At 43.1% G+C, this 23,829-nt stretch overlaps 2 protein-coding genes across 3 annotated transcripts in view; one reads left to right on the forward strand and one right to left on the reverse strand.

The window, feature by feature from the left end:
• Positions 1-2,287, forward strand: part of LOC145342356 (transcriptional regulator Kaiso-like) — a 58,370-nt gene extending 56,083 nt beyond the window's left edge. The window contains exon 4 of the mRNA XM_080187875.1: positions 2,204-2,287. Within this exon, the coding sequence (XP_080044001.1) occupies positions 2,204-2,243 (40 nt within the window). The 3' untranslated portion in view covers positions 2,244-2,287. The remainder of the gene's footprint in view (positions 1-2,203) is intronic.
• tmem255a (transmembrane protein 255A) overlaps positions 1,927-23,829 on the reverse strand; it is a 76,561-nt gene continuing 54,658 nt past the window's right edge. The window contains exons 7-9 of one of the 2 annotated variants that reach the window (XM_080187877.1): positions 13,003-13,162; positions 7,114-7,257; positions 1,927-2,496 (exon numbers count right to left, since the gene is read on the reverse strand). In XM_080187877.1, coding sequence (XP_080044003.1) covers positions 2,344-2,496; positions 7,114-7,257; positions 13,003-13,162 — 457 coding nt within the window. In that variant the 3' untranslated portion in view covers positions 1,927-2,343. Of the gene's footprint in view, positions 2,497-7,113; positions 7,261-13,002; positions 13,163-23,829 lie in introns of both variants that reach the window. The other variant, XM_080187876.1, reaches the window with a different exon arrangement.

Here is a 23,829-nt window from a genome sequence, read left to right on the forward strand (position 1 = left end):
TGGGTTACGGGGATAAGGCCTGGGTGGGATTGTCATTGGTGTAGGTTCGATGGGCTGAATGTCTGCTTCTGCACCGTAGGGATTCTTTGAAAACAGTTTTGACGCTTGAAGATATAAATGGCAACATTTTGCTGTATTAGCCCAAGAACTCCTGCAAACCATACCTTGTGTGTGTGGCATGGATAAGCCAAAGATCTGCTCCTAGCTCCACTGACCAAAATTTAAACAGTCCGTTTAAACTGGGTGAAATCAGGTTCTAGATTTCTGCCATTACCACTCCTCCCAAATTGACCTTCCTTCCTCTCTGACCCCAGAAATTTCCAGCCTCATACATTAGGGGCTTTGAAAATTGGCTATTAAACTAGAACAAAGAGAACAAAGAAAATTACAGCACAGGAACAGGCCCTTTGGCCCTCCAGGTCTGCACTGACTATGCTGCCCGACTGAACTAAAACCCCCTACCCTTCCAGGGACTATATCCCTCTATTCCCATCCTATTCATGTATTTGTCAAGACACCCCTTAAAAGTCACTACCGTACCTGCTTCCACTACCTTCCCCAGCAGCGAGTTCCATGCACCAACCACTCTCCGTGTAAAAAAACTTGCCTTGTACATCATCTTGTACAACAGTGAAAGGAAGATGACCAGAAAAATAATGTTCAATGCTGTCATGGTGTTAAAAGAAAAACCCTTGATTTTTCTCATGTTTTATAACCGTAAGGTGTGAGTTTAAATCTGAATAATATTCATCAGTCGAACACACTTCTGAGTTGTATGAATGGTAAGAATCTATAGCCACTTGCTGGCATTACTTTGTCTCCTTCTTAGATCATGCTTCCCACCAAATGTTTGTGGGTCAGATGACGAGAATTTATGTGGTTGTCAGCTATCTAAATATCTCTGCAATTTTATCATGTGCTATAAAGCCCCATACCTTAGAAGCTTTGAAGGACGCTCTCCACAGACCTTGTGGATTTTTCCACCTCATAACCATCCATAAATATAAAATTAATAACACCCTTCTATTTTATCAAAGGTAGTCTTGTTAGAGGCAACTCTGTAATAGAATCTTCAGTGAGCTTATACAAGCCTCTCTCTGATCATGCATGTTTTTATAATTGCTTCCTAACCTTTAAACATACCCTGAAGCCATTTGTTATCCTGTGGATAGTGAAAGAGATAGTGTTAAATATTTCCTTGTCTTCCCTCACAATGTTGGACAGCACAGAATGCAAGCACCAGCAAACAATTTGATTTTGGATTCCAACAGTTCTGCTCTGGAAACAGCTGTCAGAGGTTTTGCGTTGATGATCCAAATTTCTATTTTTTTCTGAGCCTTCCAATGCGCTTTAGGAAAGGTACTTTACATTCCTCTGCAGTTAGCTTTAGGGGAAATTGGTAACCAGAAACATACTTGTTTGCAGGTTTAACAGTCTCCCTTCCCCTCTGCCCATCGCTTCTCTTCTAAAGGCATTCAATTTTTGTTAGTGTTTGTCTTCAGCCCATTGAACCACAAGCCATAAAGAGCTTCTCATCCAATGTCTTCACACATTGACTTCTAGTAAGGTGCAAACAGTAGTTGCAATCCTGGCTGACCTTCCCTCCCTCCTTAATTCAAGGTTGTTCAGATCAGAACAGCTCAACTGGAAGACCCATATGTCTGCCAAAGACCGCACAAGTCTGAATAAAAAGAGGAACACGCTTAGGGCCTGTCTGGCTCTTGTCATGACGCATTGACCTGGTGTGCCATCAGTTTACAGGATATGAAAATTGGTCTTTACTAGTTTAGCACAGGATTCATTTCACAACAGCAGCAGTGAAACTTTTATCTAGATTTTACTCAAGATTATGTACATAATCTTCTTAAAGACTAACGCAGACTACCAGTTAAAAAAAAACTGAAAGATGATGGTATACCACAAAGCTAAAATAGATCATTTACTTTAAATTATATATGTATACAGTTTATTTGATAAATTAGCAACATTGGAATCGGTGTAGACCATTCAGCCAGTCCAATCTGTTCCACCACTTAATTGGATTGAGATTGATCGGATAATGCTAATGAGTTTTTAGTTTTCCAAGTCTTTGTTCTTGTTTTAACTACACCTAAAGTATAAGTGCATCATTTTCTGACAAATAAGGACTAACATACCCTTAACATTAGGTAGCAGGATGATATGCTGATGTTTTGTGTTACAGAAGAGTTCCGCTCTACAAACACCTCACGGCGAGAAGGTAAGATTTCGCACGTGGAGCTTGCAAAGTGATCTGTGTGGACAATGCCCTTGCAAATGGAGGCCTTCAAAAAGTCCGTAGTGACAATGCAAGTAAGTTTAGATCTACGGTGTGTAGGGTGGCGGCTTCTCATCAGGTGGAAAGTATGCCGGGGAGTAGCGAGGAGGAGTGTTTGGCGGCCACATGTAACTGGAAGCAGACTGTGAAATAGACTGTGAGTCATCAGATGGCGTGGAAGCTGAGAATATACTTGGATGCTGGAAAAGAGAAACAGTACACGTTAACTGCTTCAATTGCACAGTTCACCCCAATGTCTATGACGTTTATTGTTTACCTGGTAAAAGCAAAATACTACTGCTGGAACCTGAAGGAAAACCTCAGCAGGTTTGACAGCATCTGTGGAGAGAGCCAATGTTTTGAATAAGGATGACCCTTCGTCAACTCTGAATGTAGCCCAGTCCACCACGAAAACCAGCCTCCTATCCACTGACACTGTCTACACTACCCGCTGCCTCGGAAAAGCAGCCATCATAATCAAGGACCCCATGAACCCCGGACATTCTCTCTTCCAGCTTCTTTCATCGGGAAAAAAATACAAAGTTCTGGGATCACATACCAACGGCTCAGGAACAGCTTCTTCCCTGCTGCCATTGGACTTTTGAATGGACCTACCGTACATTAAGCTGATCTTTCACTACACCCTAGCTATGACTGTAACATTACATTCTGTGCCCTCTCCTTTCTTTCTCCCGTGTACTCTATGAAAGGTATGTTTTGTCTGTATAGCGTACAAGAAACAATACTTTTCACATTTCCCAATACATATGACAATAATAAATTAAATCAAATCAAAAGCTGTAAGACCTGCTGAGATTTTCCAGTATTCACTGTTATTGTTTACATGGTGTTTAGCAGGAAATGTTCTTGTGCTATGCAAACTCACACATACAGAATTTATCAAGCACTTATTACAATGACGCCTTACGCTTTTAATCTGATTAGGCACTTGTTTCAAAGACTAAAGCCAGAACATGACAAGCACCCAGAGCTTAATAGAGTTAAAAAACAAACAGCAAATCTTGCAAATACAAATCAACAAAACTAGCAGTTGCTTTCAAATGCAACAATAGATTGCAAAAGGAGATATAAAATGTTGAAGTTTATTTATTAGCCACAAGTAGGCTTACATTAACATTGCAATAAAGTTACTTTGAAAATCCCGTTGTTGCCACACTCCGGTGCCTGTTTGGGTACATTGAGAGAGAATTTTATCATGGCCAATCCACCTAACCAGCATGTCTTTGGACTGTGGGAGGAAACCGTGTAAAATCCACACAGATAGTGATCCAAGCCGAGAATCAAACTTGGGTCCCTGGCGCTGTGAGGCACCAGTGGTAACCACTGGCATTAAAACTTTGAAACATTAACTCTTTCTTTAAGGATATATTTATGTTCAGTTGACTTCCTGCTGGATAATCTGTAGTTTGGAGAGGATGGTGGCTCTGAACTGAGAGAAACCCTTTGGTAGGGGATAGCATTAAGACACTGCATGGCCAAAAGTTATATATTGCCATTAGCTGGCGATGTACCAGTCAGTAATTGACTATACCCTTAACTCCCAGGCATCAATCAGCTCTACCATCGTTGTCTTCCTCACGAGCATTGGCAATTTAATCTTTAGACATTTACTGTGTGGCACAACTCCAGAAACCAGCCATTCAGCCCAATTGGCCCAAGCTGTTGTTTTAGCCACCTAAGCCTCTTCCTCAGTTGCTAATGTGGATGAAAAAAACCCAGCAAGAAAACTGATCTGATCTTTGAGTGAAGATAAGAAAGAAAATTGTGGTTGTGAGATTTTTGAAATTAAACAAAAACTCCCAAATTTGAACTAATAATGCCATGAATACACAACAGATCAGTCTGCATGTTGGAAAGAGAAAAGACTGGCCAATGATTTGAGTGTAAACCTACCATTAGAATCATGTGGAGTTTGTAATGTGCGTCAGTTAATGGGACAGTTTTAAATCGCTGGGAGCATACGACACAAAAGATAAGCCAAACATACAATAATATCATTGCACTTTCAGAAATAAAGCAGAGTGGAATATGCCCCAATTCTAGCTTACCCAGTTGTAAACTGCAGGGCCAAACTAATTTACATAGGCAGAGGTGTGAGGATGTGTAAGTATAACTGGCATCATCTCATATTACCGAGAAGATATTGGGACCCAAATGGTCTATGAAGAGAGAGCAGGGTTTGGGCTAGCAACTACCTGAAGACCTGATATAGCAACGCGTATGGAGTTTGTTACTGTTTGGGTGGTAGGTTCTAATTAGAACAGTAGATAGTTTGGATGTAGGGAGGATGTTTCCACTAGTAGGAAAAACTAGAACCAGAGGGCACAATCTCAGGCTAGAGGGATGATCCTTTAAAACAGAGATAAGGAGGAATTTCTTCAGCCAGAAAGTGGTGAATCTGTGGACCTCTTTGCCGCAGAAGGCTGTGGAGGCCAAATCATTGAGCGTCTTTAAGACAGAGATAGATGGGTTCTTAATTGATAAGTGAATCAAAGGTTGTGGGGAAAAGGCAGGAGAATGGGGATGAGAGAAAAATATCAGACATTTGAATGGCAGAGCAGACTCAATGGGCCGAGTGCCTATGTCTTATGGTCTAACAGATTCAGTCAGTCATTGTATCTTGGATATGGTTCAAAAGGAATACAAAAATTAATAGTTGTGGTTCATTGCAAAGGTACATTTAAAATTTCCCAGGGGTAACAAAGGTTATGTTGCCTGTGCAGTGTCAGGGTAAAGACACTTCCTCACAGCTGGCAAAGAACTTGGGAGTGGGAGGGGAAGGATCCATTTGTCATGGTCCAATGACAGAAGTAGAACTAGGTATGAAGTGTGGCTGAGCTTTTGTCTCCATTATATGGGGAGTGCCCATGGCGAACATCAGAAGAATGAAAAGCAAAAGACGTTCCAACCGGAAACTGATGGAAGGAAGTTTGTCGAGCTAGTTTCATTTGCCAGTTGAGAAAAAAATTCTAGAATTGCTCCAGTCAAAGCTGATTGCTAGGAACTTTCTCTGAGACCATGAGACAAATGGCAGATTTTCTGGCTGTTCCCATCTGCAGAATCCTCTAGTTCTGCTGGTGGTGACTCCCCACCACAGGGGAGGGTGCAAACAATGGGAAACTAGCGAAGAGATCGGAAAATCCCTCTACTGGCTAATGGAAGGTTACCTCCACCGCTTGAAAACATAGTGTGGTTGGGAGATGGGGAATCCTCCCCATAGCAACAGAAGTAGGCCATTTGGCCCATCGAGTCTGCTCTGCCATTCAATGAGGTCATGACTGATCGGATATGGTGATCCATTTTCCCACTTTATTCCCATAACCCTTGATTCCCTTACTGATTAAAAATCTGTCTGTCTCAGCCTTGAACACATTCCACCCCAGGCCGCTTGATAAGTCTGATAGTGACTGAGGTAACTTACCCACGAAACAGTGTAATTTGTAGAATTTCGGGAATATCTGCTTTGGTCTTCATTTTTGGGTGTTTTGAGGGGGAAGAGCTGGGGGCATTTCTCTGGCAGCAGCCATTTTTTTTCAGGAGTTTGGTGCATTTTAGAATCGCATATTTGACTTATGTCCCAAATCAGCACCCTCAACTCCACTCTTTTGCACTGAAAGTGTTGGAAATTCGAAGCCAGAATATCATGCCATAGAGATTAGGGAGACTTCCAACTCCTCATCTTGTAGAAAGGGACTATCACCATTAGGCCAATGACAGTCATGGAATTAGAAGCTTGGTGCACATTGTGATTCCTACTCTGGAACTGGTACATTTTACGCACACCCATTAATGGGCTCCAGGTCTTATTTACAGATTCTTGCCCAGATTCTTGAAGGGCAAGTCTCACAGTTCGTGGCATGATATTTGACGGTGGAACTCAGGGCAGCACAGTCTGATTCCATCTGCTCTCGACATCTATACGTTTTGACATACCAGATCAAGTGCCTTCCCTTTGGAGCCTGACTACACTAAGGCTAATCTTAACGATGACTAGATAGATCAGTTATCTTCAAACAGACCAACCAACATGTTTAAGAACCTTCTGGCCCATAGGGCTAAATGCCTGATTGCATTATCGGAGAAGCCTCACTATTTTCACCTTAAAGCAATGCCAAAGCTTTGAATTCAATGAAGTGTGTTTTGCCTGAAGACAGGACCCATCACACACCCCAGATATAGCCTCTTCCACCTTCTTCCATTGGGAAGAAAATACAGAAGTCTGAGATCACATACCAAATGACTTAAGAATGGCTTCTTCCCTTCTGCCATCAGACTTTTGAATGGACGTACATTATATTAAGCTGATCTTTCTCCAAACCATAGCTATGACTGTAACTCTACATTCTTTATCCTCTGCTTTCCTTCTCTATGAATGGTATGCTTTGTTTGTATAGTGTGCAACAAACAATACTTTTCACTGCATACTAATACATGCAACAGTAATAAATCAAATCAAATCAACTGGATTAATAATATCACATGTATTAGCATACAGTGAAAAGTATTGTTTCTTGCGTGCTATACAGAAGAAAGGCGAGGGTGCAGAATGTAGTGTCACAGTCATAGCTAGAGTGTAGAGACTATCATCTTCAAATCTGGAACAGGAATTGAACCCACACAGTTGGGGTTGCTCTAGGTCATATGTTAGCTTCCCAGCTAACTGAGCTAGTCATCTGGCGCAATCAAACGAGGAAAAGAAAATGCACTTAGCAATTATCACATTCCATTTCATTAGTGAAGTATATAAGATACTGGAAGAAGATCCAGTAATATTGTCCAACCATTTTGACAGATACCTGAATATCGTATGGGCTGTAAGGTGGCAGATGTGGAGGCCCAGGATAGAAGTTGGTGTAGGCCAGTACCTGTTGTCCAGGATCATACATTATGGGTGGAGGTGGAGGTTCCGGTGTGTAGGTGATCTGAGAAGCAGTTGGTGTCTGCTGGGGGTAATAGCAGAGAAAGAGAGTTTTAACCATTTGGCTCTAAATGGGAGTGAACTCACTTGATATCACTTCTGAAACAGCAACCTCCAGATTAACTAGTTAAACGTTTCACTCTAAGGCCGGGATTCTCTGGCCGTTCACACTGACAGGATCCTCTGGTCCCACTGGCTGTGCTTCCACGGGGTTTCCCGGCAGTGTGTGTTGCCTGCAATGGGAATTCCCATTGACAGAGACAGGACCAGAAGATACCACCACCAATGAACTGAGAAAAACTCTTGAGGAGAGGCCAGATAATCTCACCCTTAAATCTCTTCAGTTAAGCAGTTATCAGGCTGTTACAGGTGAATTCAAAGGTTGATGTAATTTTAAAAAAAGACGAATAGGGGGTCATTTTCCCGTCCCGCCCGCCACAGGGATCGTAGCGGGCGGAGGGGCGAACCATGAAAAGTTCTGCTGATCTTTGGTGAGAATTTTGGATGAGTGCGGCCGGAAAGTCCCACCCTCCGTGTCATGAAAATAGGTCCGAATATTTCAGTAATGAAATCTAACCACACTGAAGACACCAAAACATGGGACATTATAAACCCACAGAGCCAATGAGACGTAGATAACTAGGATGAGCAGTCACCCCAAAATGTTCTTTTAATCCGAATGCTCCCACAATATTACTCAAGATGTAGCAAATGTTTAACTATTTTGTTTACACGCGCTATTTCACTTCATAAGTTTTACAATTGTACTCGTGAGCTGTGGTTTAAAATGATTTATACACAAGAACTTCCCTCTCCTGGTCACCCTGTTTCCCGCTGATGTACATTCTATTTGATATGGACAAAGCTGTACCAACAGCTTCCCTTCCATATAAATGTTTCTATTTAGGTATTAGCTGCTCTCTGGCACTCTCAGATGTTTGAGCATCGAGAGTGAATGTCAGCAAGCTGTACCCCTTTCACAAGTATGAGTTGACTGTGACCCAGAGTGAGAGTCATGGCTCATTTTTCACATTTTGTAACTCAGTGGGGGGGGATATTGAGACCACTTGTAGCAAGCGCAGGCCTAGCTAAGACCACCTTTATAGCATCAACTGACCAACAGTTGAAGAGAGCTGGGATTTTCCTAGTTGTGGTGAATCATCGAACAATTGGGAAAAGATATTGACTCAGTGCTATAGGGGTCTGACAACGCCTGCTGATTGCAAACTACAGCTACTCAGCTAACACCTCCTGCTTCTAGGCAGGGGATGCAGTTTGGGAAAGTGTCCAACACTTGCAGCGCTCCCAATATTGTCACATTGAACAGAATCACTCCTTCAATAGGATTTTATGCAAAACTTCTAAAGCCTCTCCTCAACTGCTATTTGCCAAATGTCTATGTTTATGTTCAAGTTTATTTATTAGTGTCTCAAGTAGGCTAACGTTAACACTGCAATGAAGTTACTGTGAAAATCCCGCAGTCGCTACACTCCAGCGCCTGGTCAGGTGCACTGAGGGAGAATTTAGCAAGGCCAATGCACCTAACTAGCACATCTTTCGGACTGTGGGAGGAAACTGGAGCACCCGGAGGAAACCCACACAGACCCAGGGAGAACGTGCAAACTCTGCACAGACAGTGACTCAAGCTGGGAATTTAACTCGGGTTCCTGGAGCTGTGAGGCAGTCGTGCTAACCACTGTGCTGCCCTCAGCCTCAACGGCGAGGATGGTAGAGTAGCAATACTGGCAATCCAACTTCTATCCTTACTTCTTGCATACGGATGGGGTAGCCCTTTGTGGATGATGCAGATCATTTTACACCACTGCATAAAAGTCAAGATCTGCACCATAAACTTCTCTGTATAGGGAACCCTGAATGATTTTATTTTCCTCCGAGTCCAGGGACTTGATGGGCTGAATGCATTTCTCCATTGTAGGGATTCTGTGGGTTCTAACATTTATTGAGGAGGTCAGTGGTATCTTAATACTGTAGAAAAAGGTAAATTTTTGCTGGAGTTCCTCACCTCTGCTTCTAAATGAATATTTAAATTTGATATCTTGTTTAATGATTCATAGACTTGGTCTTGCTCTTCTCAGGTTAAGCAAGCACTAGTCCCAAATGAGACGTCTTCTCAGTGATGATGAGTGCTTAGCGAGTATTAGTCAGGTGCTCAGGACTTATCTACTTTTAAATCCTTCAGTTTACTGAGTACCTTCTCTCTGATTATAGCAGTTTCATATAGCAAATTCCACTGTGTTAACCATAGTTTTTGGCACAGTGTTGATGTAACCAACAAGTGTTGGTGGGGGAGGGAGCGGCATAGTGGTGTTATCACTAGTCTAGAATCCAGAGACGCAGAGTAATGCTCTGTGGACCCGGATTCAAATCCCACCATGGCAGACGGTGAAATCTGAATTCAGTAAAACTCCGGAATTAAGACTCTACTGATGACCATGAAGCCATTGTCGATTGTCAGAAAAACTCATCTTGTTCATTAATGTCCTTCAGGGAAGGAAATCTGCCGTCCTTATCCAGTCTGGTCTACATGCGATTCCGGACCCACAGCAATGTGGCTGACTTTCAAATGTCCTCAGAAATGGAGGGCAATTAAGGATGGGCAATAAATGCGGGGCACAGAGAGCCTATGAAATGAATAAAATTACATCTGGAGTATTGTGTACTGTTTTGTTCTCCTTACATAATTGTATTAGGAGCAGTTTAGAGAAGGTTCACTTGATTGATCCTTTTATCAATGCCTTGGAAGAGGGGGCTGATGGATGGGGTTAGTAAATTTGCTGATGACACCAAGATTGGTAGAGTAGTGGATGAGGTGGAGTGCTCTTGTAGGCTGCAAAGAGACATTGATAAGATGCAGAGCTGGACTGAAAAATGGCAGATGGAGTTTAACTCTGATAAGTGCAAGGTGATTCATTTTGGTAGGACAAACTTGAATGCAGATTACAGGGTCAACAGCAGGGTTCTGAGGAATGTGGAGGAACAGGGAGATCTTGGGGTTCATATCCATAGATCTCTGAAGGTTGCCACACAAGTGGATAGAGCCGTGAAGAAGGCTATAGTGTGTAAGCGTTTATTAACAGGGGGTTTGAGTTTAAGAGTTGTGGGGTTATGCTGCAACTATACAGGACCTTGATGAGACCACATTTGGAATATTGTGTTCAGTTTTGGCCACCTCACTATAAGAAGGATATGGAAGCATTGGAAAGAGTGCAGAGGAGATTTACCAGGATGCTCCTGGTTTGGAGGGTAGGTCTTATGAGGAAAGGTTGAGGGAGCTGGGGCTTTTCTCTTTACGGCATAGGAGGATGAGAGGCGACTTAATAGAGGTTTATAAGATGATGAGGGGGATAGATAAAGTGGATGTTCAGAGACTCTTTCCTCGGGTGGATGTAGTTGTTACTAGGGGGCATAACTATAAGACTCATGGTGGGAGATATAGGAGGGATGTCCGAGGTAGATTCTTTACTCAGAGAGTGGTTGGGGTGTGGAATGCACTGCGTGCTGTGATAGTGGAATTGGGTACTTTAGAAACTTTCAAGAGGTTATTGGATAGGCACATGGAGCACACCAGAACGATAGGGAGTGGGATAGCTTGATCTTGGATTCGGACATAGCTCGGCACAACATCGAGGGCCGAAGGGCCTGTACTGTGCTGTACTGTTCTATGTTAGGATAACAGGGTTTCTTATGAGAAAAGGTTGGGCCAATAACCAATGGAACTTAGAAGAATGAAAGTTGATCTTATTGAAAATATAACTTGACAGGGTAGATGCTGAAAGGCTAGTTCCTGTTCTGGGAGAGACTAGAACTAGGGAGACACAAAGATAAGTAGGGGACTAAGTTATGAAGAAGCCATGGGAAGTCTGCACAGTCACAGTACTGGGTTTAAAAATGAGAGGACTCCAAGTAAAGATGAGAAGAAAACTTTTTTCTCACAGACTTTACAGTATGTGGAATTCTCATCCCCAGAGACCGGGAGAGACAGGGTCATGAATATGTTTGAAGCTGAGTTACCCAGGTTCTTGATTGACAAGGGAATCAAAGGTTACAGACGGTAGACAGGAAAGTAGAGCTGAAGCCACAATTCAGATCAACCATAATCTTATCAAATGGCAGAGCAGGCAGGGAAGGGCCTATTCCTAACTGAAATGTTAGTATGTATGTTTGTATAAAGGCATAACAAAGGTCTAGACTCAATCCAGATTTAAAATCACTTCAATTCCAGTTTCCTACAGCCTCCCTGGATCTATACATCTTGAAACCATAAAAACCAGCAAAAGAATCAGGATCCTAAATTTACTTTACTTTGAAAAGGGAGAATATAGGTTAGTTTTCAGTTTCACTCCAACATGTAAGAAAAGGATCTGTGCAATATTTGGATCTTTTATTGCGCAAAGGATGATCTTTCCCTGCCTATTATTAATGAAAGCTGCTAGCCTTAGCCAAAGTTTCCTTCTCACGTAAGGGCTTAGTTACTTCAAACAAAGCAATAAATAATTTGTATGACTCCTTCTTAATCCAACAATGAATTCCTCTACATTACTCACACACTCTTAATCACAAATGATGAAATTCCAGAGGATTACATGAGCACAAAATAATGCAGAATTGCAGAAAGAGTGAGACATCAGAGGGCCTCAGCCAGGACGAGTGTGGAGGCGTGTCTTCATGGGGGAACAGAGAAAGAGCGGCCATTCATTTCAAAGGTTATTACAAATCTTTTCCTGGATCAAGTTACAGGGCAGTGCTGGAACAGATCCGAGAGATTGTTACCTTCCTGCTCAGTGAATGGACCCACCCTGCATTAAGTTGATCTTTCTCTACACCCTAGCTATGACTGTAACAGTACATTCTGCACTCTCTTGTTTCCTTCTCTACGAATGGTATGCTTTGTCTGTACGGTGCGCAAGAAACAACATTTTTCAATGTATACTAATAGATGTGACAAATAATAAATCAAAATGAAAGAAGAAATGGATTGGGTTTATATTGTGCTTTTCATAACATCAGGTCACCTTTGGCATTTTGCACATAAAGAAGTACTTTTAACCTGTTGTAATTTAACCTGTTGTCACATTCTTCACAGTAAGTTCCCACAAAGAGCAGTAAGATCATGATTCGATAATCAATGTTGATTGAAGGATGAATATTGGCCGGGATATTGCGGAGAAATCTCCCGCTCCTTTTCACAACAGTGAGTCATATCATAGAATCCCTACAGTGTGGAAAGAGGCCATTCAGCCCATCAAGTCTACACTATCAGTAATCCCACCCAGGGCCCTATCCCTGTAAAATCCCACATATTTACCCTGCTAATCCCCCTGAAGAAGCATGGCCAATGCACCTAACCTACACATCATTGGAGGAAACTGGAGCACCCAGAGGAAACCCACTCAGACATGGGGACAACGTGCAGACTCCACACAAGTAGTGACCCGAGGCCAGAATTGAACCTGGGTCCCTGGCACTGTGAAGAAACACTTTGCCACCATGCCGCCCAGGTGATATTTACATTGCCTCGAGGGGGAAATTTTAACTTAACGTCTCAGTGCAGCCCTCCCTTAAGTACTGTGCTGGGAGTGTCAGCCGAAATTATAGATCAGAAGGAGATCCTCCCCTATCCCTACTCTGTAAAGGAGAAGGGCAAGTTTTTATTTGCTCCTACCTTACACCAAAAATAATGACATTGTAGGTATTATGACATTCTTCCAAAATAACTTGCATAGCCAAAGCAGAAAAAGTTCAATACCATATCTTTAAAGGATCCAAGGACTGCCGCTGTGATGATTCCAAGAAATAATCCCACGATGTTAAGGATTGTCGATGACCATAGCAGGTGGTACAGGTGGATAACTTCCTGGCAACTTCCGACATCATTATACTCGTAATAACCACCCAAAGTGTCTCGACTGCATTAAAAGAATAAAAATAGATGAGAAAGTCTGGAGACTGTTGTGTTCTCCGTTCACCATCAAATGTCCTCCACTTCTAACCACCAAAGTAAAAACAGGGAAGGTGTATTCTTCCATCTCTAAAATCCCATTCTGCATCTAAGCAGGACATGCAACTTGACCAGTCATTTCGTTCACTGACATCCAGTTAGCTCAGGTTTGGATTTTTCAAGCACGTGAGCCAAGTTTCCAGAGCTGGAGTGCTCAGCATTCAATTGCAGCGAGTGAAACATTCATTTTTCTCACTCGCTTCCTCCACTATGGACGTACAGTACTTTTCCAACCAATTAAAGAAACAACCTTGCTTAATGAACAAATATATTACAGGTCCCTTTGATTCAATTCATTCTTTGTAAACACAGTGCAGTGAGAACATCACAATTACAAAATGCAAAGACAACAGCTGAGGTATTAGGATTAATCTGTCACTAGTTACAAATCTGGGTATGAAGGGACCAATACCTTTCAATAGACACACATTCCAGCCATCCCAAGGTATTACAATCCAAACTGAAACCAAACCTCTCTCTATTTGTAAATATAAATGCTTCCTAATGTGTGGGAAAGTTGGTAAAGACGCTGGATTCAATTATTTGTGAGGAATATCAACACCTGTGCCAGCATACGCAGATACAGATTGAAATTTGTAATATCAAAAAAAGTGTTTGGGAACATGTATTGGTAAGGAACATCTCTAAATCAATGAAAATTAATGTGTAAAAGGGCTGATTCCAGTTCTGACAAAATAACATGCATGAATGACAATTCCAAATGGTCAAACACTGTAAAATATTGATAATGCTAACCATTGCATGTATGATTATATAGCTAAACTGCTTGACGTTAAGTGACAGACTCACCATAGTTTTTATTTAGAGTGCTTCTGGGAAGAAATACAATTTCTCCTTAATTGTATTCCCAGTCTTCAGAGAGAAATACGATTTATGTATTTTACCTTGGCGCCCATTCATCCATGACCAGGCAGCAACTTGTTGCTTTATACATCCTAACCATACAGTAGCAAGAAATATATTCCAGTGATTTACAGCAAGTGGCCACTGTTAACAGGGGAGAGGAGGGTGATGGGTCTGAACACACAGTCCTTCCTTCTGTCAGTATGAAGTTCACTGTATAGCCAAAGGTCCATTAATACAACAAACGAGGGAAGCCCATTCTTCCACAACTCACTCAACAGGACAGGATTTGTGGAGGATCTAATGACAGTGCCTACTGTTACTAATTCGTAATAAACTCAGCAATTCCTAGCAAAAGAGCAGTGAATTAGTGACTTTCAAGGGGCGTCTGAGCAAATACATGAATAGGATGGGAATAGAGGGATATGGTCCCCGGAAAGGGTGGAGGTTTTAGTTCAGTCGGGCAGCATGGTGTCGGATTGGAAGGTCGAAGGGCCTGTTTCTGTGCTGTAATTTTCTTTGTTCTTTGTTCTAATGTGATGTGAGGTTAAGATGTCCAATTAATGTCATTCGCTCTGCGATGCACCATTGCAGCAAATCCTGCCTTAAATTCTAGAAAAGCCTCAGTAATTTTTCCACTGTTAACACAAATATTGAAGAAAACCCAGCACATTTCTGAATTGATAACATATTATTTATCCATAAGCCGCTACTTTCCACGCTGCGATATTTCCACGCTGCGATATTTCCACGCTGCGATATTTCCACGCTGCGATATTTCCAGTGTCAGGAGCTCAGAGGTTCTTATTTGTGCCAATGCCGATAATCGATCATCCCCAATGTTCAGAAAGGCAGAACAAAGTCCTTTTATCATTTTCTGTACCTGTCAGAAATCACCCTGGATTGTGCTTGACGTAATTTGCTTAACCTTTTGCTAAGATGAAGGAGAATCATGGAAGTAAATGCTTTACAAGGCAGTAATCTATTCAAGGAATCCTGATAGAATAAACAAAGAACAGCATAGCACAGGAAACAGGCCCTTCGGCCCTACAAGCCTGTGCCGCCCATTTTAACACACTCAGTGAGTGCCTTATTCAAGTCTTACGTCACTCGTCAACGTTTTTGTCTACCTCTAATGGAACTCCACAGTAAAGGGGGTGGAAATTTAGGGAATTGTATGTACGCCAGATTAAGGGAGATCAAACTAAGGGACAATTTATTGACGCCAATCAGCCTAAAAAGCAAGTTTTTGGGATGTGGGAGGAAACCGGAGTACACGGAGAAAACCCACACAAGCACGGGGAGAATGTGCAAACTCCCACAGACATTGATCCAAGCCAGAGATCCGACCTGGGTCCCTGTAACTGTACAGCAGACAGTGATAGTCACTGACTATCCAAACCAAGAAAATCTAATTGTCTAAACTACAGAGGATGCCTTAAATAGCATGTAACTGTACTACTGTACATTTGACAGTGCAGATTTGTCCACCAATTCCGATCTCCCGAAAGGAACGAGACTTTAAAGAACAGATGATATTGGTGGTAGTTTAAGTTTATTTATTTGTGTCACAAGTAGACTTACATTAATACTGCACTCAAGTTACTGCACTGAAGTCACCACACTCAGCACCTGTTCGTGTACACTGAGGGAGAATTTAGCATGGCCAATGCACCTAACCAGCATGTCTTTTGGACTGTGGGAGGAAATTGGAGCACTTGGAGGGAACCCACACAGACAGAGGGAGAACGTGGAGACTCCGCACAGGCAGTGATCTAAGCCAGGAGTTGAACCTGGTTCCCTGGCACTGAGAGGCAGCAGTGCTAACCACTGTGCCGCTGTATAGTAGTGAGTTGGAGTGGGGATGAACCACAACAAGAGCCTCCCTGGATCACGCACAGGCTTCTTAGTAGAAAGATTTCTGGCAGGGGAGGCAGCTCATTGTTGGCGGCAGGATTTTCCAGTCCCGTCGATATCTATAGTGTTTTGTGTGCCTGTCCCGCTGTCAGTGAATAGGAAGATCCCGCTGATGGGAAGGGCTGGAAAATCCCACCTAAATAATCACAATGTAGACCCAAGAGTAACCTACCTGCTTCCCGTCTCACCCCAGGATGGTGCTTGGGAAACTCTTGGGAGAATGTAAACAAGAATGCTGTACTCACTGTGTACACTAACATTATAGCATAGAAATGCTTAAAACAACTTTATTATATACGATGTTATTTTCAAATGTTACTAATCTTAACATACTGCTGTGCCACAGGAGGAAGATTCTCTCCTCTCCCCCCTCCCGTCGGATAAGCCTGAGAAACGCTATTCCAATTGAACATGACCCATCTATGTTTCCCTGAAAACAGCTTGTTGCTTTCTTACTGGAAAGTTCCTGAGCTGAAAGAGCCAACATGTTGGTCAGGGTTAAACAGCATCTGTTACATCGTTCGATTAATGTATTCAAATTTCCTCACGGTCACCTTGAGGAGGACAGAGAGAAATTGCAGAGTTTTTAATCCTTTCTTGGACCTGTTATCTGCTGTTATTTGGCTCCCATCGGATCTGCTGAAAGAAACTGGGCCAAGTAGACCAGCAGACTTTTTGCAAGGTATTTCCACACTTTGCAATGCAACTCTGCAATGAATCCACCAATTCTTCTATATTCACAACATTCGTATAAACCATAGGGATGTTATGGCACAGAAAGAGGCCATTCAGCCCATCATGTCTGCGCTGGCCCAAAGAGAAACGAGCCACTCGGTTTACTCCCACTTTCCAGCGCCATGCAGGTTACAGCACTCAGGATGCAGATCCAGGTGCCTTTTAAACGAGGCGAGTATTTCAGCCTCAACCACTAACTGAGGCAGTGAATTCCAGATGTTCGACGTCCTCTCGGTAAAAGGTTTTTCCTTATGTCCTTTCTAATCCTTCTAACCTTAAATCTACGTCCGCTGCTAATTGACCCCTCAGCTAGGGGGAAAGAACATAAGAACGTAAGAAATAGGAGCAGGAGTAGGCCATCTAGCCCTTCGAGCCTGCCCCGCCATTCAATAAGATCGTGGCTGATCTGAAGTGGATCAGTTCCACTTTCCCGCTTTCTCCCCATAACCCTTAATTCCCCTGTCTATCAGAAACCTGTCTACCCGTGACTTAAACATATTCAATGAGGTAGCCTCCACCACTTCAATGGGCAGAGAATTCCAGAGATTCACTACCCTCTAAGAGAAGAAGTTCCTCCTCAACTCCGATCTAAACTGCCCTCTCCCCCCTTATTTTGAGGCTGTGCCCTCTAGTTCTGGTTTCCTTCCTAAGTGGAAAGAATCTCTCTACTTCTACCCTATCTATCCCCTTCATTATCTTATATGTCTCTATAAGTTCCCCCCTCAGCCTTCTAAACTCCAACGAGTACAGACCCAGTCTATTTAATCTCTCCTCATAAGCTAACCCCCTCATCTCTGGTATCAGCCTGGTAAAACCTTCTCTGTACTCCCTACAAGGCCAATATATCCTTTCGCAAATAAGGGGACCAAAATTGCACACAGTACTCTAGTTGCGGCCTCACCAGTGCCTTGTACAGTTGCAGCAAGACCTCCCTGCTTTTATATTCTATCCCCCTCGCGATAAAGGCCAACATTCCATTCGCCTTCTTGATCACCTAAACAAGTCTTTCCTGTCTACCCTGACTAGACCCATAATAATTTGATACAATTCAGTTACATCACCACTCGACCTCCTCTGTTCCCAGGAAAACAACCCTAGTCTATCCAATCTCTCTTCATAACTGCAATTTTCAAGTCCTGGCAACATTCTTGTACTCTCTCCAGAGCAATTATGTCCTTCCTGTAATGTGGTGCCCAGAACATTATACAGAGTTCTAGCTGCGGCTGAGCCATTATTTTATACAGTTCCATCATTACATCCCTGCTTTTGTACTCAACACTTTACCCAGTAAAGCATTCCACCTGCTTTCTTCATCACCTCGTCCACCTGTCCTGCCACCTTCAAGGGCCTGTGGACATGCACTCCAAGGTCTCTCACTTTCCCAATCCCTCTCAATGTCTTCCCCATATAATGAGTATTCCCTAGCTTTGTGCACCCTCCCCAAATGCATTACTTCACATCCTTCCCGACTGAATTCCATTTGCCACTTCTCTGTCCGCTCAACCAAAGCACTGATATCATTCTGGAGACTACAGCTATCCTCTTCACCACCAACTATACGGCCAATTTTCCCGTCATCTGCAAACCTCCCTATCATGCCACCCACAATTGCTTCCAAATGATTAGTACATGAAAAACAGTAAGGGCTCCAACACTGAGCCCTACGGAACACCACTTGAAACCGCTTTCCATTCAGAAACACAGTCAGTACCCTTTGTTTCCTGTCACTGAGACAATTTTGAATCTAACCTGCCATCATCTTCTGGATTTCACAAAATCATCAGTTTCCTGAGTTGTTTGCCATGTGGGACCTCACTGAAATTCATGCAGGCAACATCCTCTGATTATTCTCATCAATCCTCCTTGTTAATTCTATTAAGTAAGCTTATCTTCCCCTAACAAAAACCATCCTGACTATACCTGATCAAGATGTGGAGATGCCGGCGTTGGACTGAGGTAAAAACGAAAGAAGTCTCACAACACCAGCTGTTGGACTTTAAGCTGGTGTTGTGAGAGTTCTTTCTGTTTATACCTGATCAATCCACACCTAAGTGACAATTTATCCTGTTTCTCAGAATTGTTTCCAATAATTTGCCCACCACTGAAGTCAGACTGATTGGCCTATAGTTTTCTGGCCTATCCCTCGCATCCTTTTTAAATGATGACACAACATTCGCAGATGTCCAATCCTCGGGATCTCCCCTGTATCTAGTGAGGATTGGAGAATGATCCTCAGAGCATTCATTATCTCCTCCCCAGCTTCCTTTAAGTAGCCTGAGACACAATCCATCTGGCTCAGGCAATTTATCCAACTCCAAGGATACCAGTCTGTCCAGTACTACTTCTCTCACTATGCTTATTGTATCTGATATTTCACACTCCTCCTCTTGCCTGCGTCATCTCTCTCCTTAGTGAAGGCAAAGTACTAATCGAGAATCTTGCCCACATCTTCTGCATCAACCATGAGTTACAATACACATCCATGATAGGCCCTAACTTTTCATTAGTTATTTTCTTGCTTTTAAGCCAATTTTAGGATTGTCTTTGATTCTTTCTGACAATATTTTTTCATATCCTCTCTTTGCTTTCCTAATTTCCACTTCTATTTCACTCCTGCACTTTCGATCTTCCTCCAGACTTTCTACCACATGAAGTCTTTTGTGACTGTAAGAAGGTTTCTTTTCCTGCTTTATCTTGGCCTGCAAGCATCTGGATAACCAAGGAGGTCTGGATTTGGCAGTACCACCCTTTTTGTGGGGACATGTCTACACTGTGCCTGTAGAATTCTACCTTTGAATGCCTCCTAGAGATTTGACAGTTTTTCCTCTAAGAGCTATATCCAGTCCACTCTTGCCAGCTCATCTCTCAGCTTTGTAAAATTTATTTTCCCCCAATTTGGACCTTTTACTCCTGTTCTATCTTTGTCTTTTTCTATAATGATGCTAAATGTAACTGTGCTATGATCACTATCTCCAAAATGCTCCCCCACTGCCACTCCATCTACTTGCCCAGCTTCATTTCCCAAGACTAAATCTAGAACTATGCCCCTTTCTTTGGGTTTGTTGCCTGCTGGCTACAAAAGTTCTTTTCAACGCAGTTCAAGAATTTTGAGTCCTCTCTGCCCTTCACACTGTTTGTATCCTAATTGATATTAGTGTAGTGGAAGTCCCCAGTGATCATTACCCTATTGTTCATTCACTCAGAAAGCTGTCCATAAATTTGCTCTTCTAACTCCTGCTCATTATTTGGGGGGTCTGATAAAACACTCTTAACAGTGTGACTGTGCCTTTTTTTATTAGTGAGCTCAATCTGAATGGCCTCAGTTGATGCTTTGAAAACTCTATATCCAGGGATGTTGAGCTGCCAGTTAGAATCATAGAGTCCTACAGTGCAGAAGGAGGTCATTTGGCCCATCGAGTCTACACCGACTACAACCCCACCCAAGTCTCATCTCCATAACACCATGCATTTACTTCCCCTGACACTAAGGGAGAATTTAGCATGGCTAATCCACTTAACATGCACACATTTGGAGTGTGGGAGCACCTGGAGAAAACCCACCCAGACAAGGAGAGAATGTGCAAACAGCACGCAGTGACCCAGATTGGGAATCGAACCCAGGTCCCTGGCACTGTGAGGCAGCAGTGCTAACCACTGTGCCACCATGCCGCCCCAAGTTTTGCTCCTCTTTAAACCATGGTTCCATTACAGTGATGATATCATGCTACCATGTGTCTATCTGCACCCTTAGCACATTAGCATTATTTACTGTGCTCCTTGCATTTACCTTTCAACACTGCCAAATTCCTGTGCGTACACTTTTGTACACTGTCCTGCTTATACAGATTCCACCTTCCCTAGAACTGGGCCCAAGGCCTCAGAAACCTGCTGTTCAATCACTCAGTTCTCCTGTTTTTCTGCTCACTTGCATGTGGGATTGGGAGCAATCCTCAGATTATAGCTTTATAGGTCCTGTTTTTCAATCTCCTTCCGAAAATTTGCTTTCAGGACCTCAGCTCCTTTCCTACCCCAGTCATTGGTACCGACATGGGCCACGACCCTTGGCTGATCACCCTTCCCCAGAAAAAAAATCCTGTTGCCGCACCGTGGCATCCTTTACCCAGGCACAAAGGAAGCGACAGACATCCTGGAGTCACGTGGATGGTCACAGAAATGCCCGTCTGTTCTCCTATCAAATCCCCTATCACTGCTGCCCCTCCTGCCTTCCCCTACAGCACAGCCACAATCTTGGCTCCGACTGCACTCCTCCGAGGAACCAACACCCTCACCAGTATCCAAAGCGGAAAACCCGGAGCTCAAGGATCTGCAGCTAGTGACACTTCCTGTATACGTGGTCGTCGAGGATACCAGGGGAGCGGCCATTATTTATTACAAGATATGTATTCCATGTGACAGTCCTGCTATAGCTTCAACTTATTTCCCTTGCGTTAACTTTATTTAACTTTGGTTTACTCATGCAACTTTATTTTCACCTGACCATAGCTTAATTTTCCTATTGCTTATGTTTCTTATTTAAATGTAAGTAACCCCTTCTTTTAAAAATAATGTGTTTTTCTAATTCTTACCTAGCTGATAATCCTCGCAAACAGGTTTCTCACCAACCAATGAACTTACGTTTCTCTTGTGATTTTGGGCACTGCTGACTGTCTATCCCAGGGTCCTCCTCTCGCACTCTCCTTGAGATGCCACTGACTACCCTTTCCCAGGATCCTCCTTTCACACTCTTCTCTAGCTGCCGCTGACTGTCTATCCCAGTGTCCTCCTCTCGCACTCTCCTCTAGGTGCAGTTGACTTCCTATCCCAGGGTCCTCCTCTCGCAATTTCCTCTAGATGCCACTACCTATCCCAGTGTCCTCCTCTCGCTCTCTCATCTAGATGCTGCTGACTATCCTTTCCCAGGATCCTCCTTTCACACTCTTCTCTAGCTGCCGCTGACTACCTATCCCAGTGTCCCTCTCTCGCTCTCTCCTCTAGGTGCTGCTGACTGCCTATTCCAGGGTCCTCCACCTGCACTCTCTCCTCTCTTATCTTCTGATCAGACCTTTTCTGTAGCTGTCCAAAGACAATAGCTTTCTCTTGGTCAACAGTGATAAAAGTTATTGTTCTGCCATTTTAAAAAAGTTCCCCTGGATTCCAAATTTGTTGAGATTGGTTTAGGAAATGAAAATGTCATATAATTGTAATTCTAAAAAGGTTTTTTTTGACAGAGGCGCTACATGAGGGACTTTGTGCTAAAATTAAGGCGAGTGACATCCTGGGGAATATAACAAGACAGACTGCAAATCAACCAGAGATGGTTAGAATCTAGTGATTCCCTCAGTAAGGTCTAATCTCTAGGGAGCTTCACCAGAGATCTGTGCCAGGTCACCTCCTGTTCATTAACAATCTGGGTGGATTATTGAAAGCACTTATTAAACTGCATCCCTATTCACTAAAGGAGAGGTTGCTGAAACTGTCACAGTAAAGTTGAGAAATTGGATAGGATAAAAATAGATCAAATGGAAATATGTAAAACATTAGCAGTGCTTCAAGTTTGAAAGGTCACCTTTTCCAGATAGGATGCAATCTGGGCTGCTGAGGAATTTAAGGCTGGACATAGCAGCAGCTGAGACCACAATCCTCCTTAGACACAGTGAGTGCTGCCAGAGGACAGGGGGATTACAGATGTTACACACCTGTTCAGGAAAAGGGTGAGAGATAAACTCAGCAACAATAGATCAATAGGTCTAACGTGGGCAGTGGGCAAACTCTTAGAGGCAATATTTCAAGACAAAATTAATTGTCACACGGAAAAATGTGACCTAATAAATTTGCAAATGGCAAATTATTTTTGATGACTGAGTTCTAAAATAGTATATAATAGACTTGTTAGCAAAATTGGAAGTGGTATCACATCTCTGGCTCATCTGTGGAGGTTGGCCAAGCAGCGACCACAGGCGGTCCTGAATCTGTGGCAGACAGACCACTCTTTCCTTGGAAGGGTGAACTGAGACAGTTGTTGAGTTGGGATCGAGACCACATACTTGTTTGTTGCGTCCAATGGTTCTCATTCACTTGTAGTCATTGATGTGGAGGTGCCGGCGTTGGACTGGGGTAAACACAGTTAACCTGGTGTTGTCAGACTTCTTACTCTCATTCACTTGTCCAGGTGGAATTTGAGTTGAAGACCTGTGTGGAAGAGTTTTCCAGACTGGCCTTTTTGATGGGAGTTGTACCCTAGGTGGGCTGAATAGATCAGCGTAAAGGGGCAGGTGGGGGAGCATTGCAAACTTCTTCTATCATTTTGTGGGTTGTTGCTAGTCAGTGGATATGTGGAGGAATGATGTTTGCCAGGACAGGGAACCAGGGGAATGGTGGTGAGTGTCATGTTCCTGTAATGATACACAAGGTGGCATTCAGTGTGCGTGAGCGTGTGCGCACGATGATCTTAATCAAACGGGGGTGCAATATTCTGCTCCTGAGTATGAGAGTGTGAGTGTTGAGGTTTGGAAGGTGGTGACAGCAGCACCCCACATTGTCAAACTTGTTGGCTCAATCAAGTTGTTTCTGGGCTTGAACTTGGCTGCAGTTGTTTTAAGATGTTCCTGGAAGGTGTTCCCAGGAATACAGAGTGACTGGTGGACCACGTCTTGCAAATACTTCAGTCACTGCAGACTCTGCTGCTGCTGACTTCATCACAACATACACAGCCTATCACGTGTAGTTGTTGATCACCATTAGTGTGGACTCTCCTGAAAGAAGTGGATCTAAGAACTCAACTGCTACATCCTTTCATAGACCAGCCCATAACAGCGTGCTGCATGCTGGATCAGGTGGATTAGTTTGCTGACAAGTTCACATTCCTAGAAATCATAGAAACCCTACAGTACAGAAAGAGGCCTTTCGGCCCATCCAGTCTGCACCGATCACAATCCCACCCAGGCCCTACCCCCATACCTCTACATATTTACCTATTAATCCTTCGAACCTATGCAACTCAGGATGTTAAGGGCAATTTTTAGCATGGCCAATCAACCTAACCTGCACATCTTTGGGAAT

Source organism: Carcharhinus amblyrhynchos, chromosome 4 (assembly GCF_965287045.1).
Source record: "Carcharhinus amblyrhynchos chromosome 4, sCarAmb.v2.hapA, whole genome shotgun sequence".
NCBI lineage: Eukaryota > Metazoa > Chordata > Chondrichthyes > Carcharhiniformes > Carcharhinidae > Carcharhinus > Carcharhinus amblyrhynchos.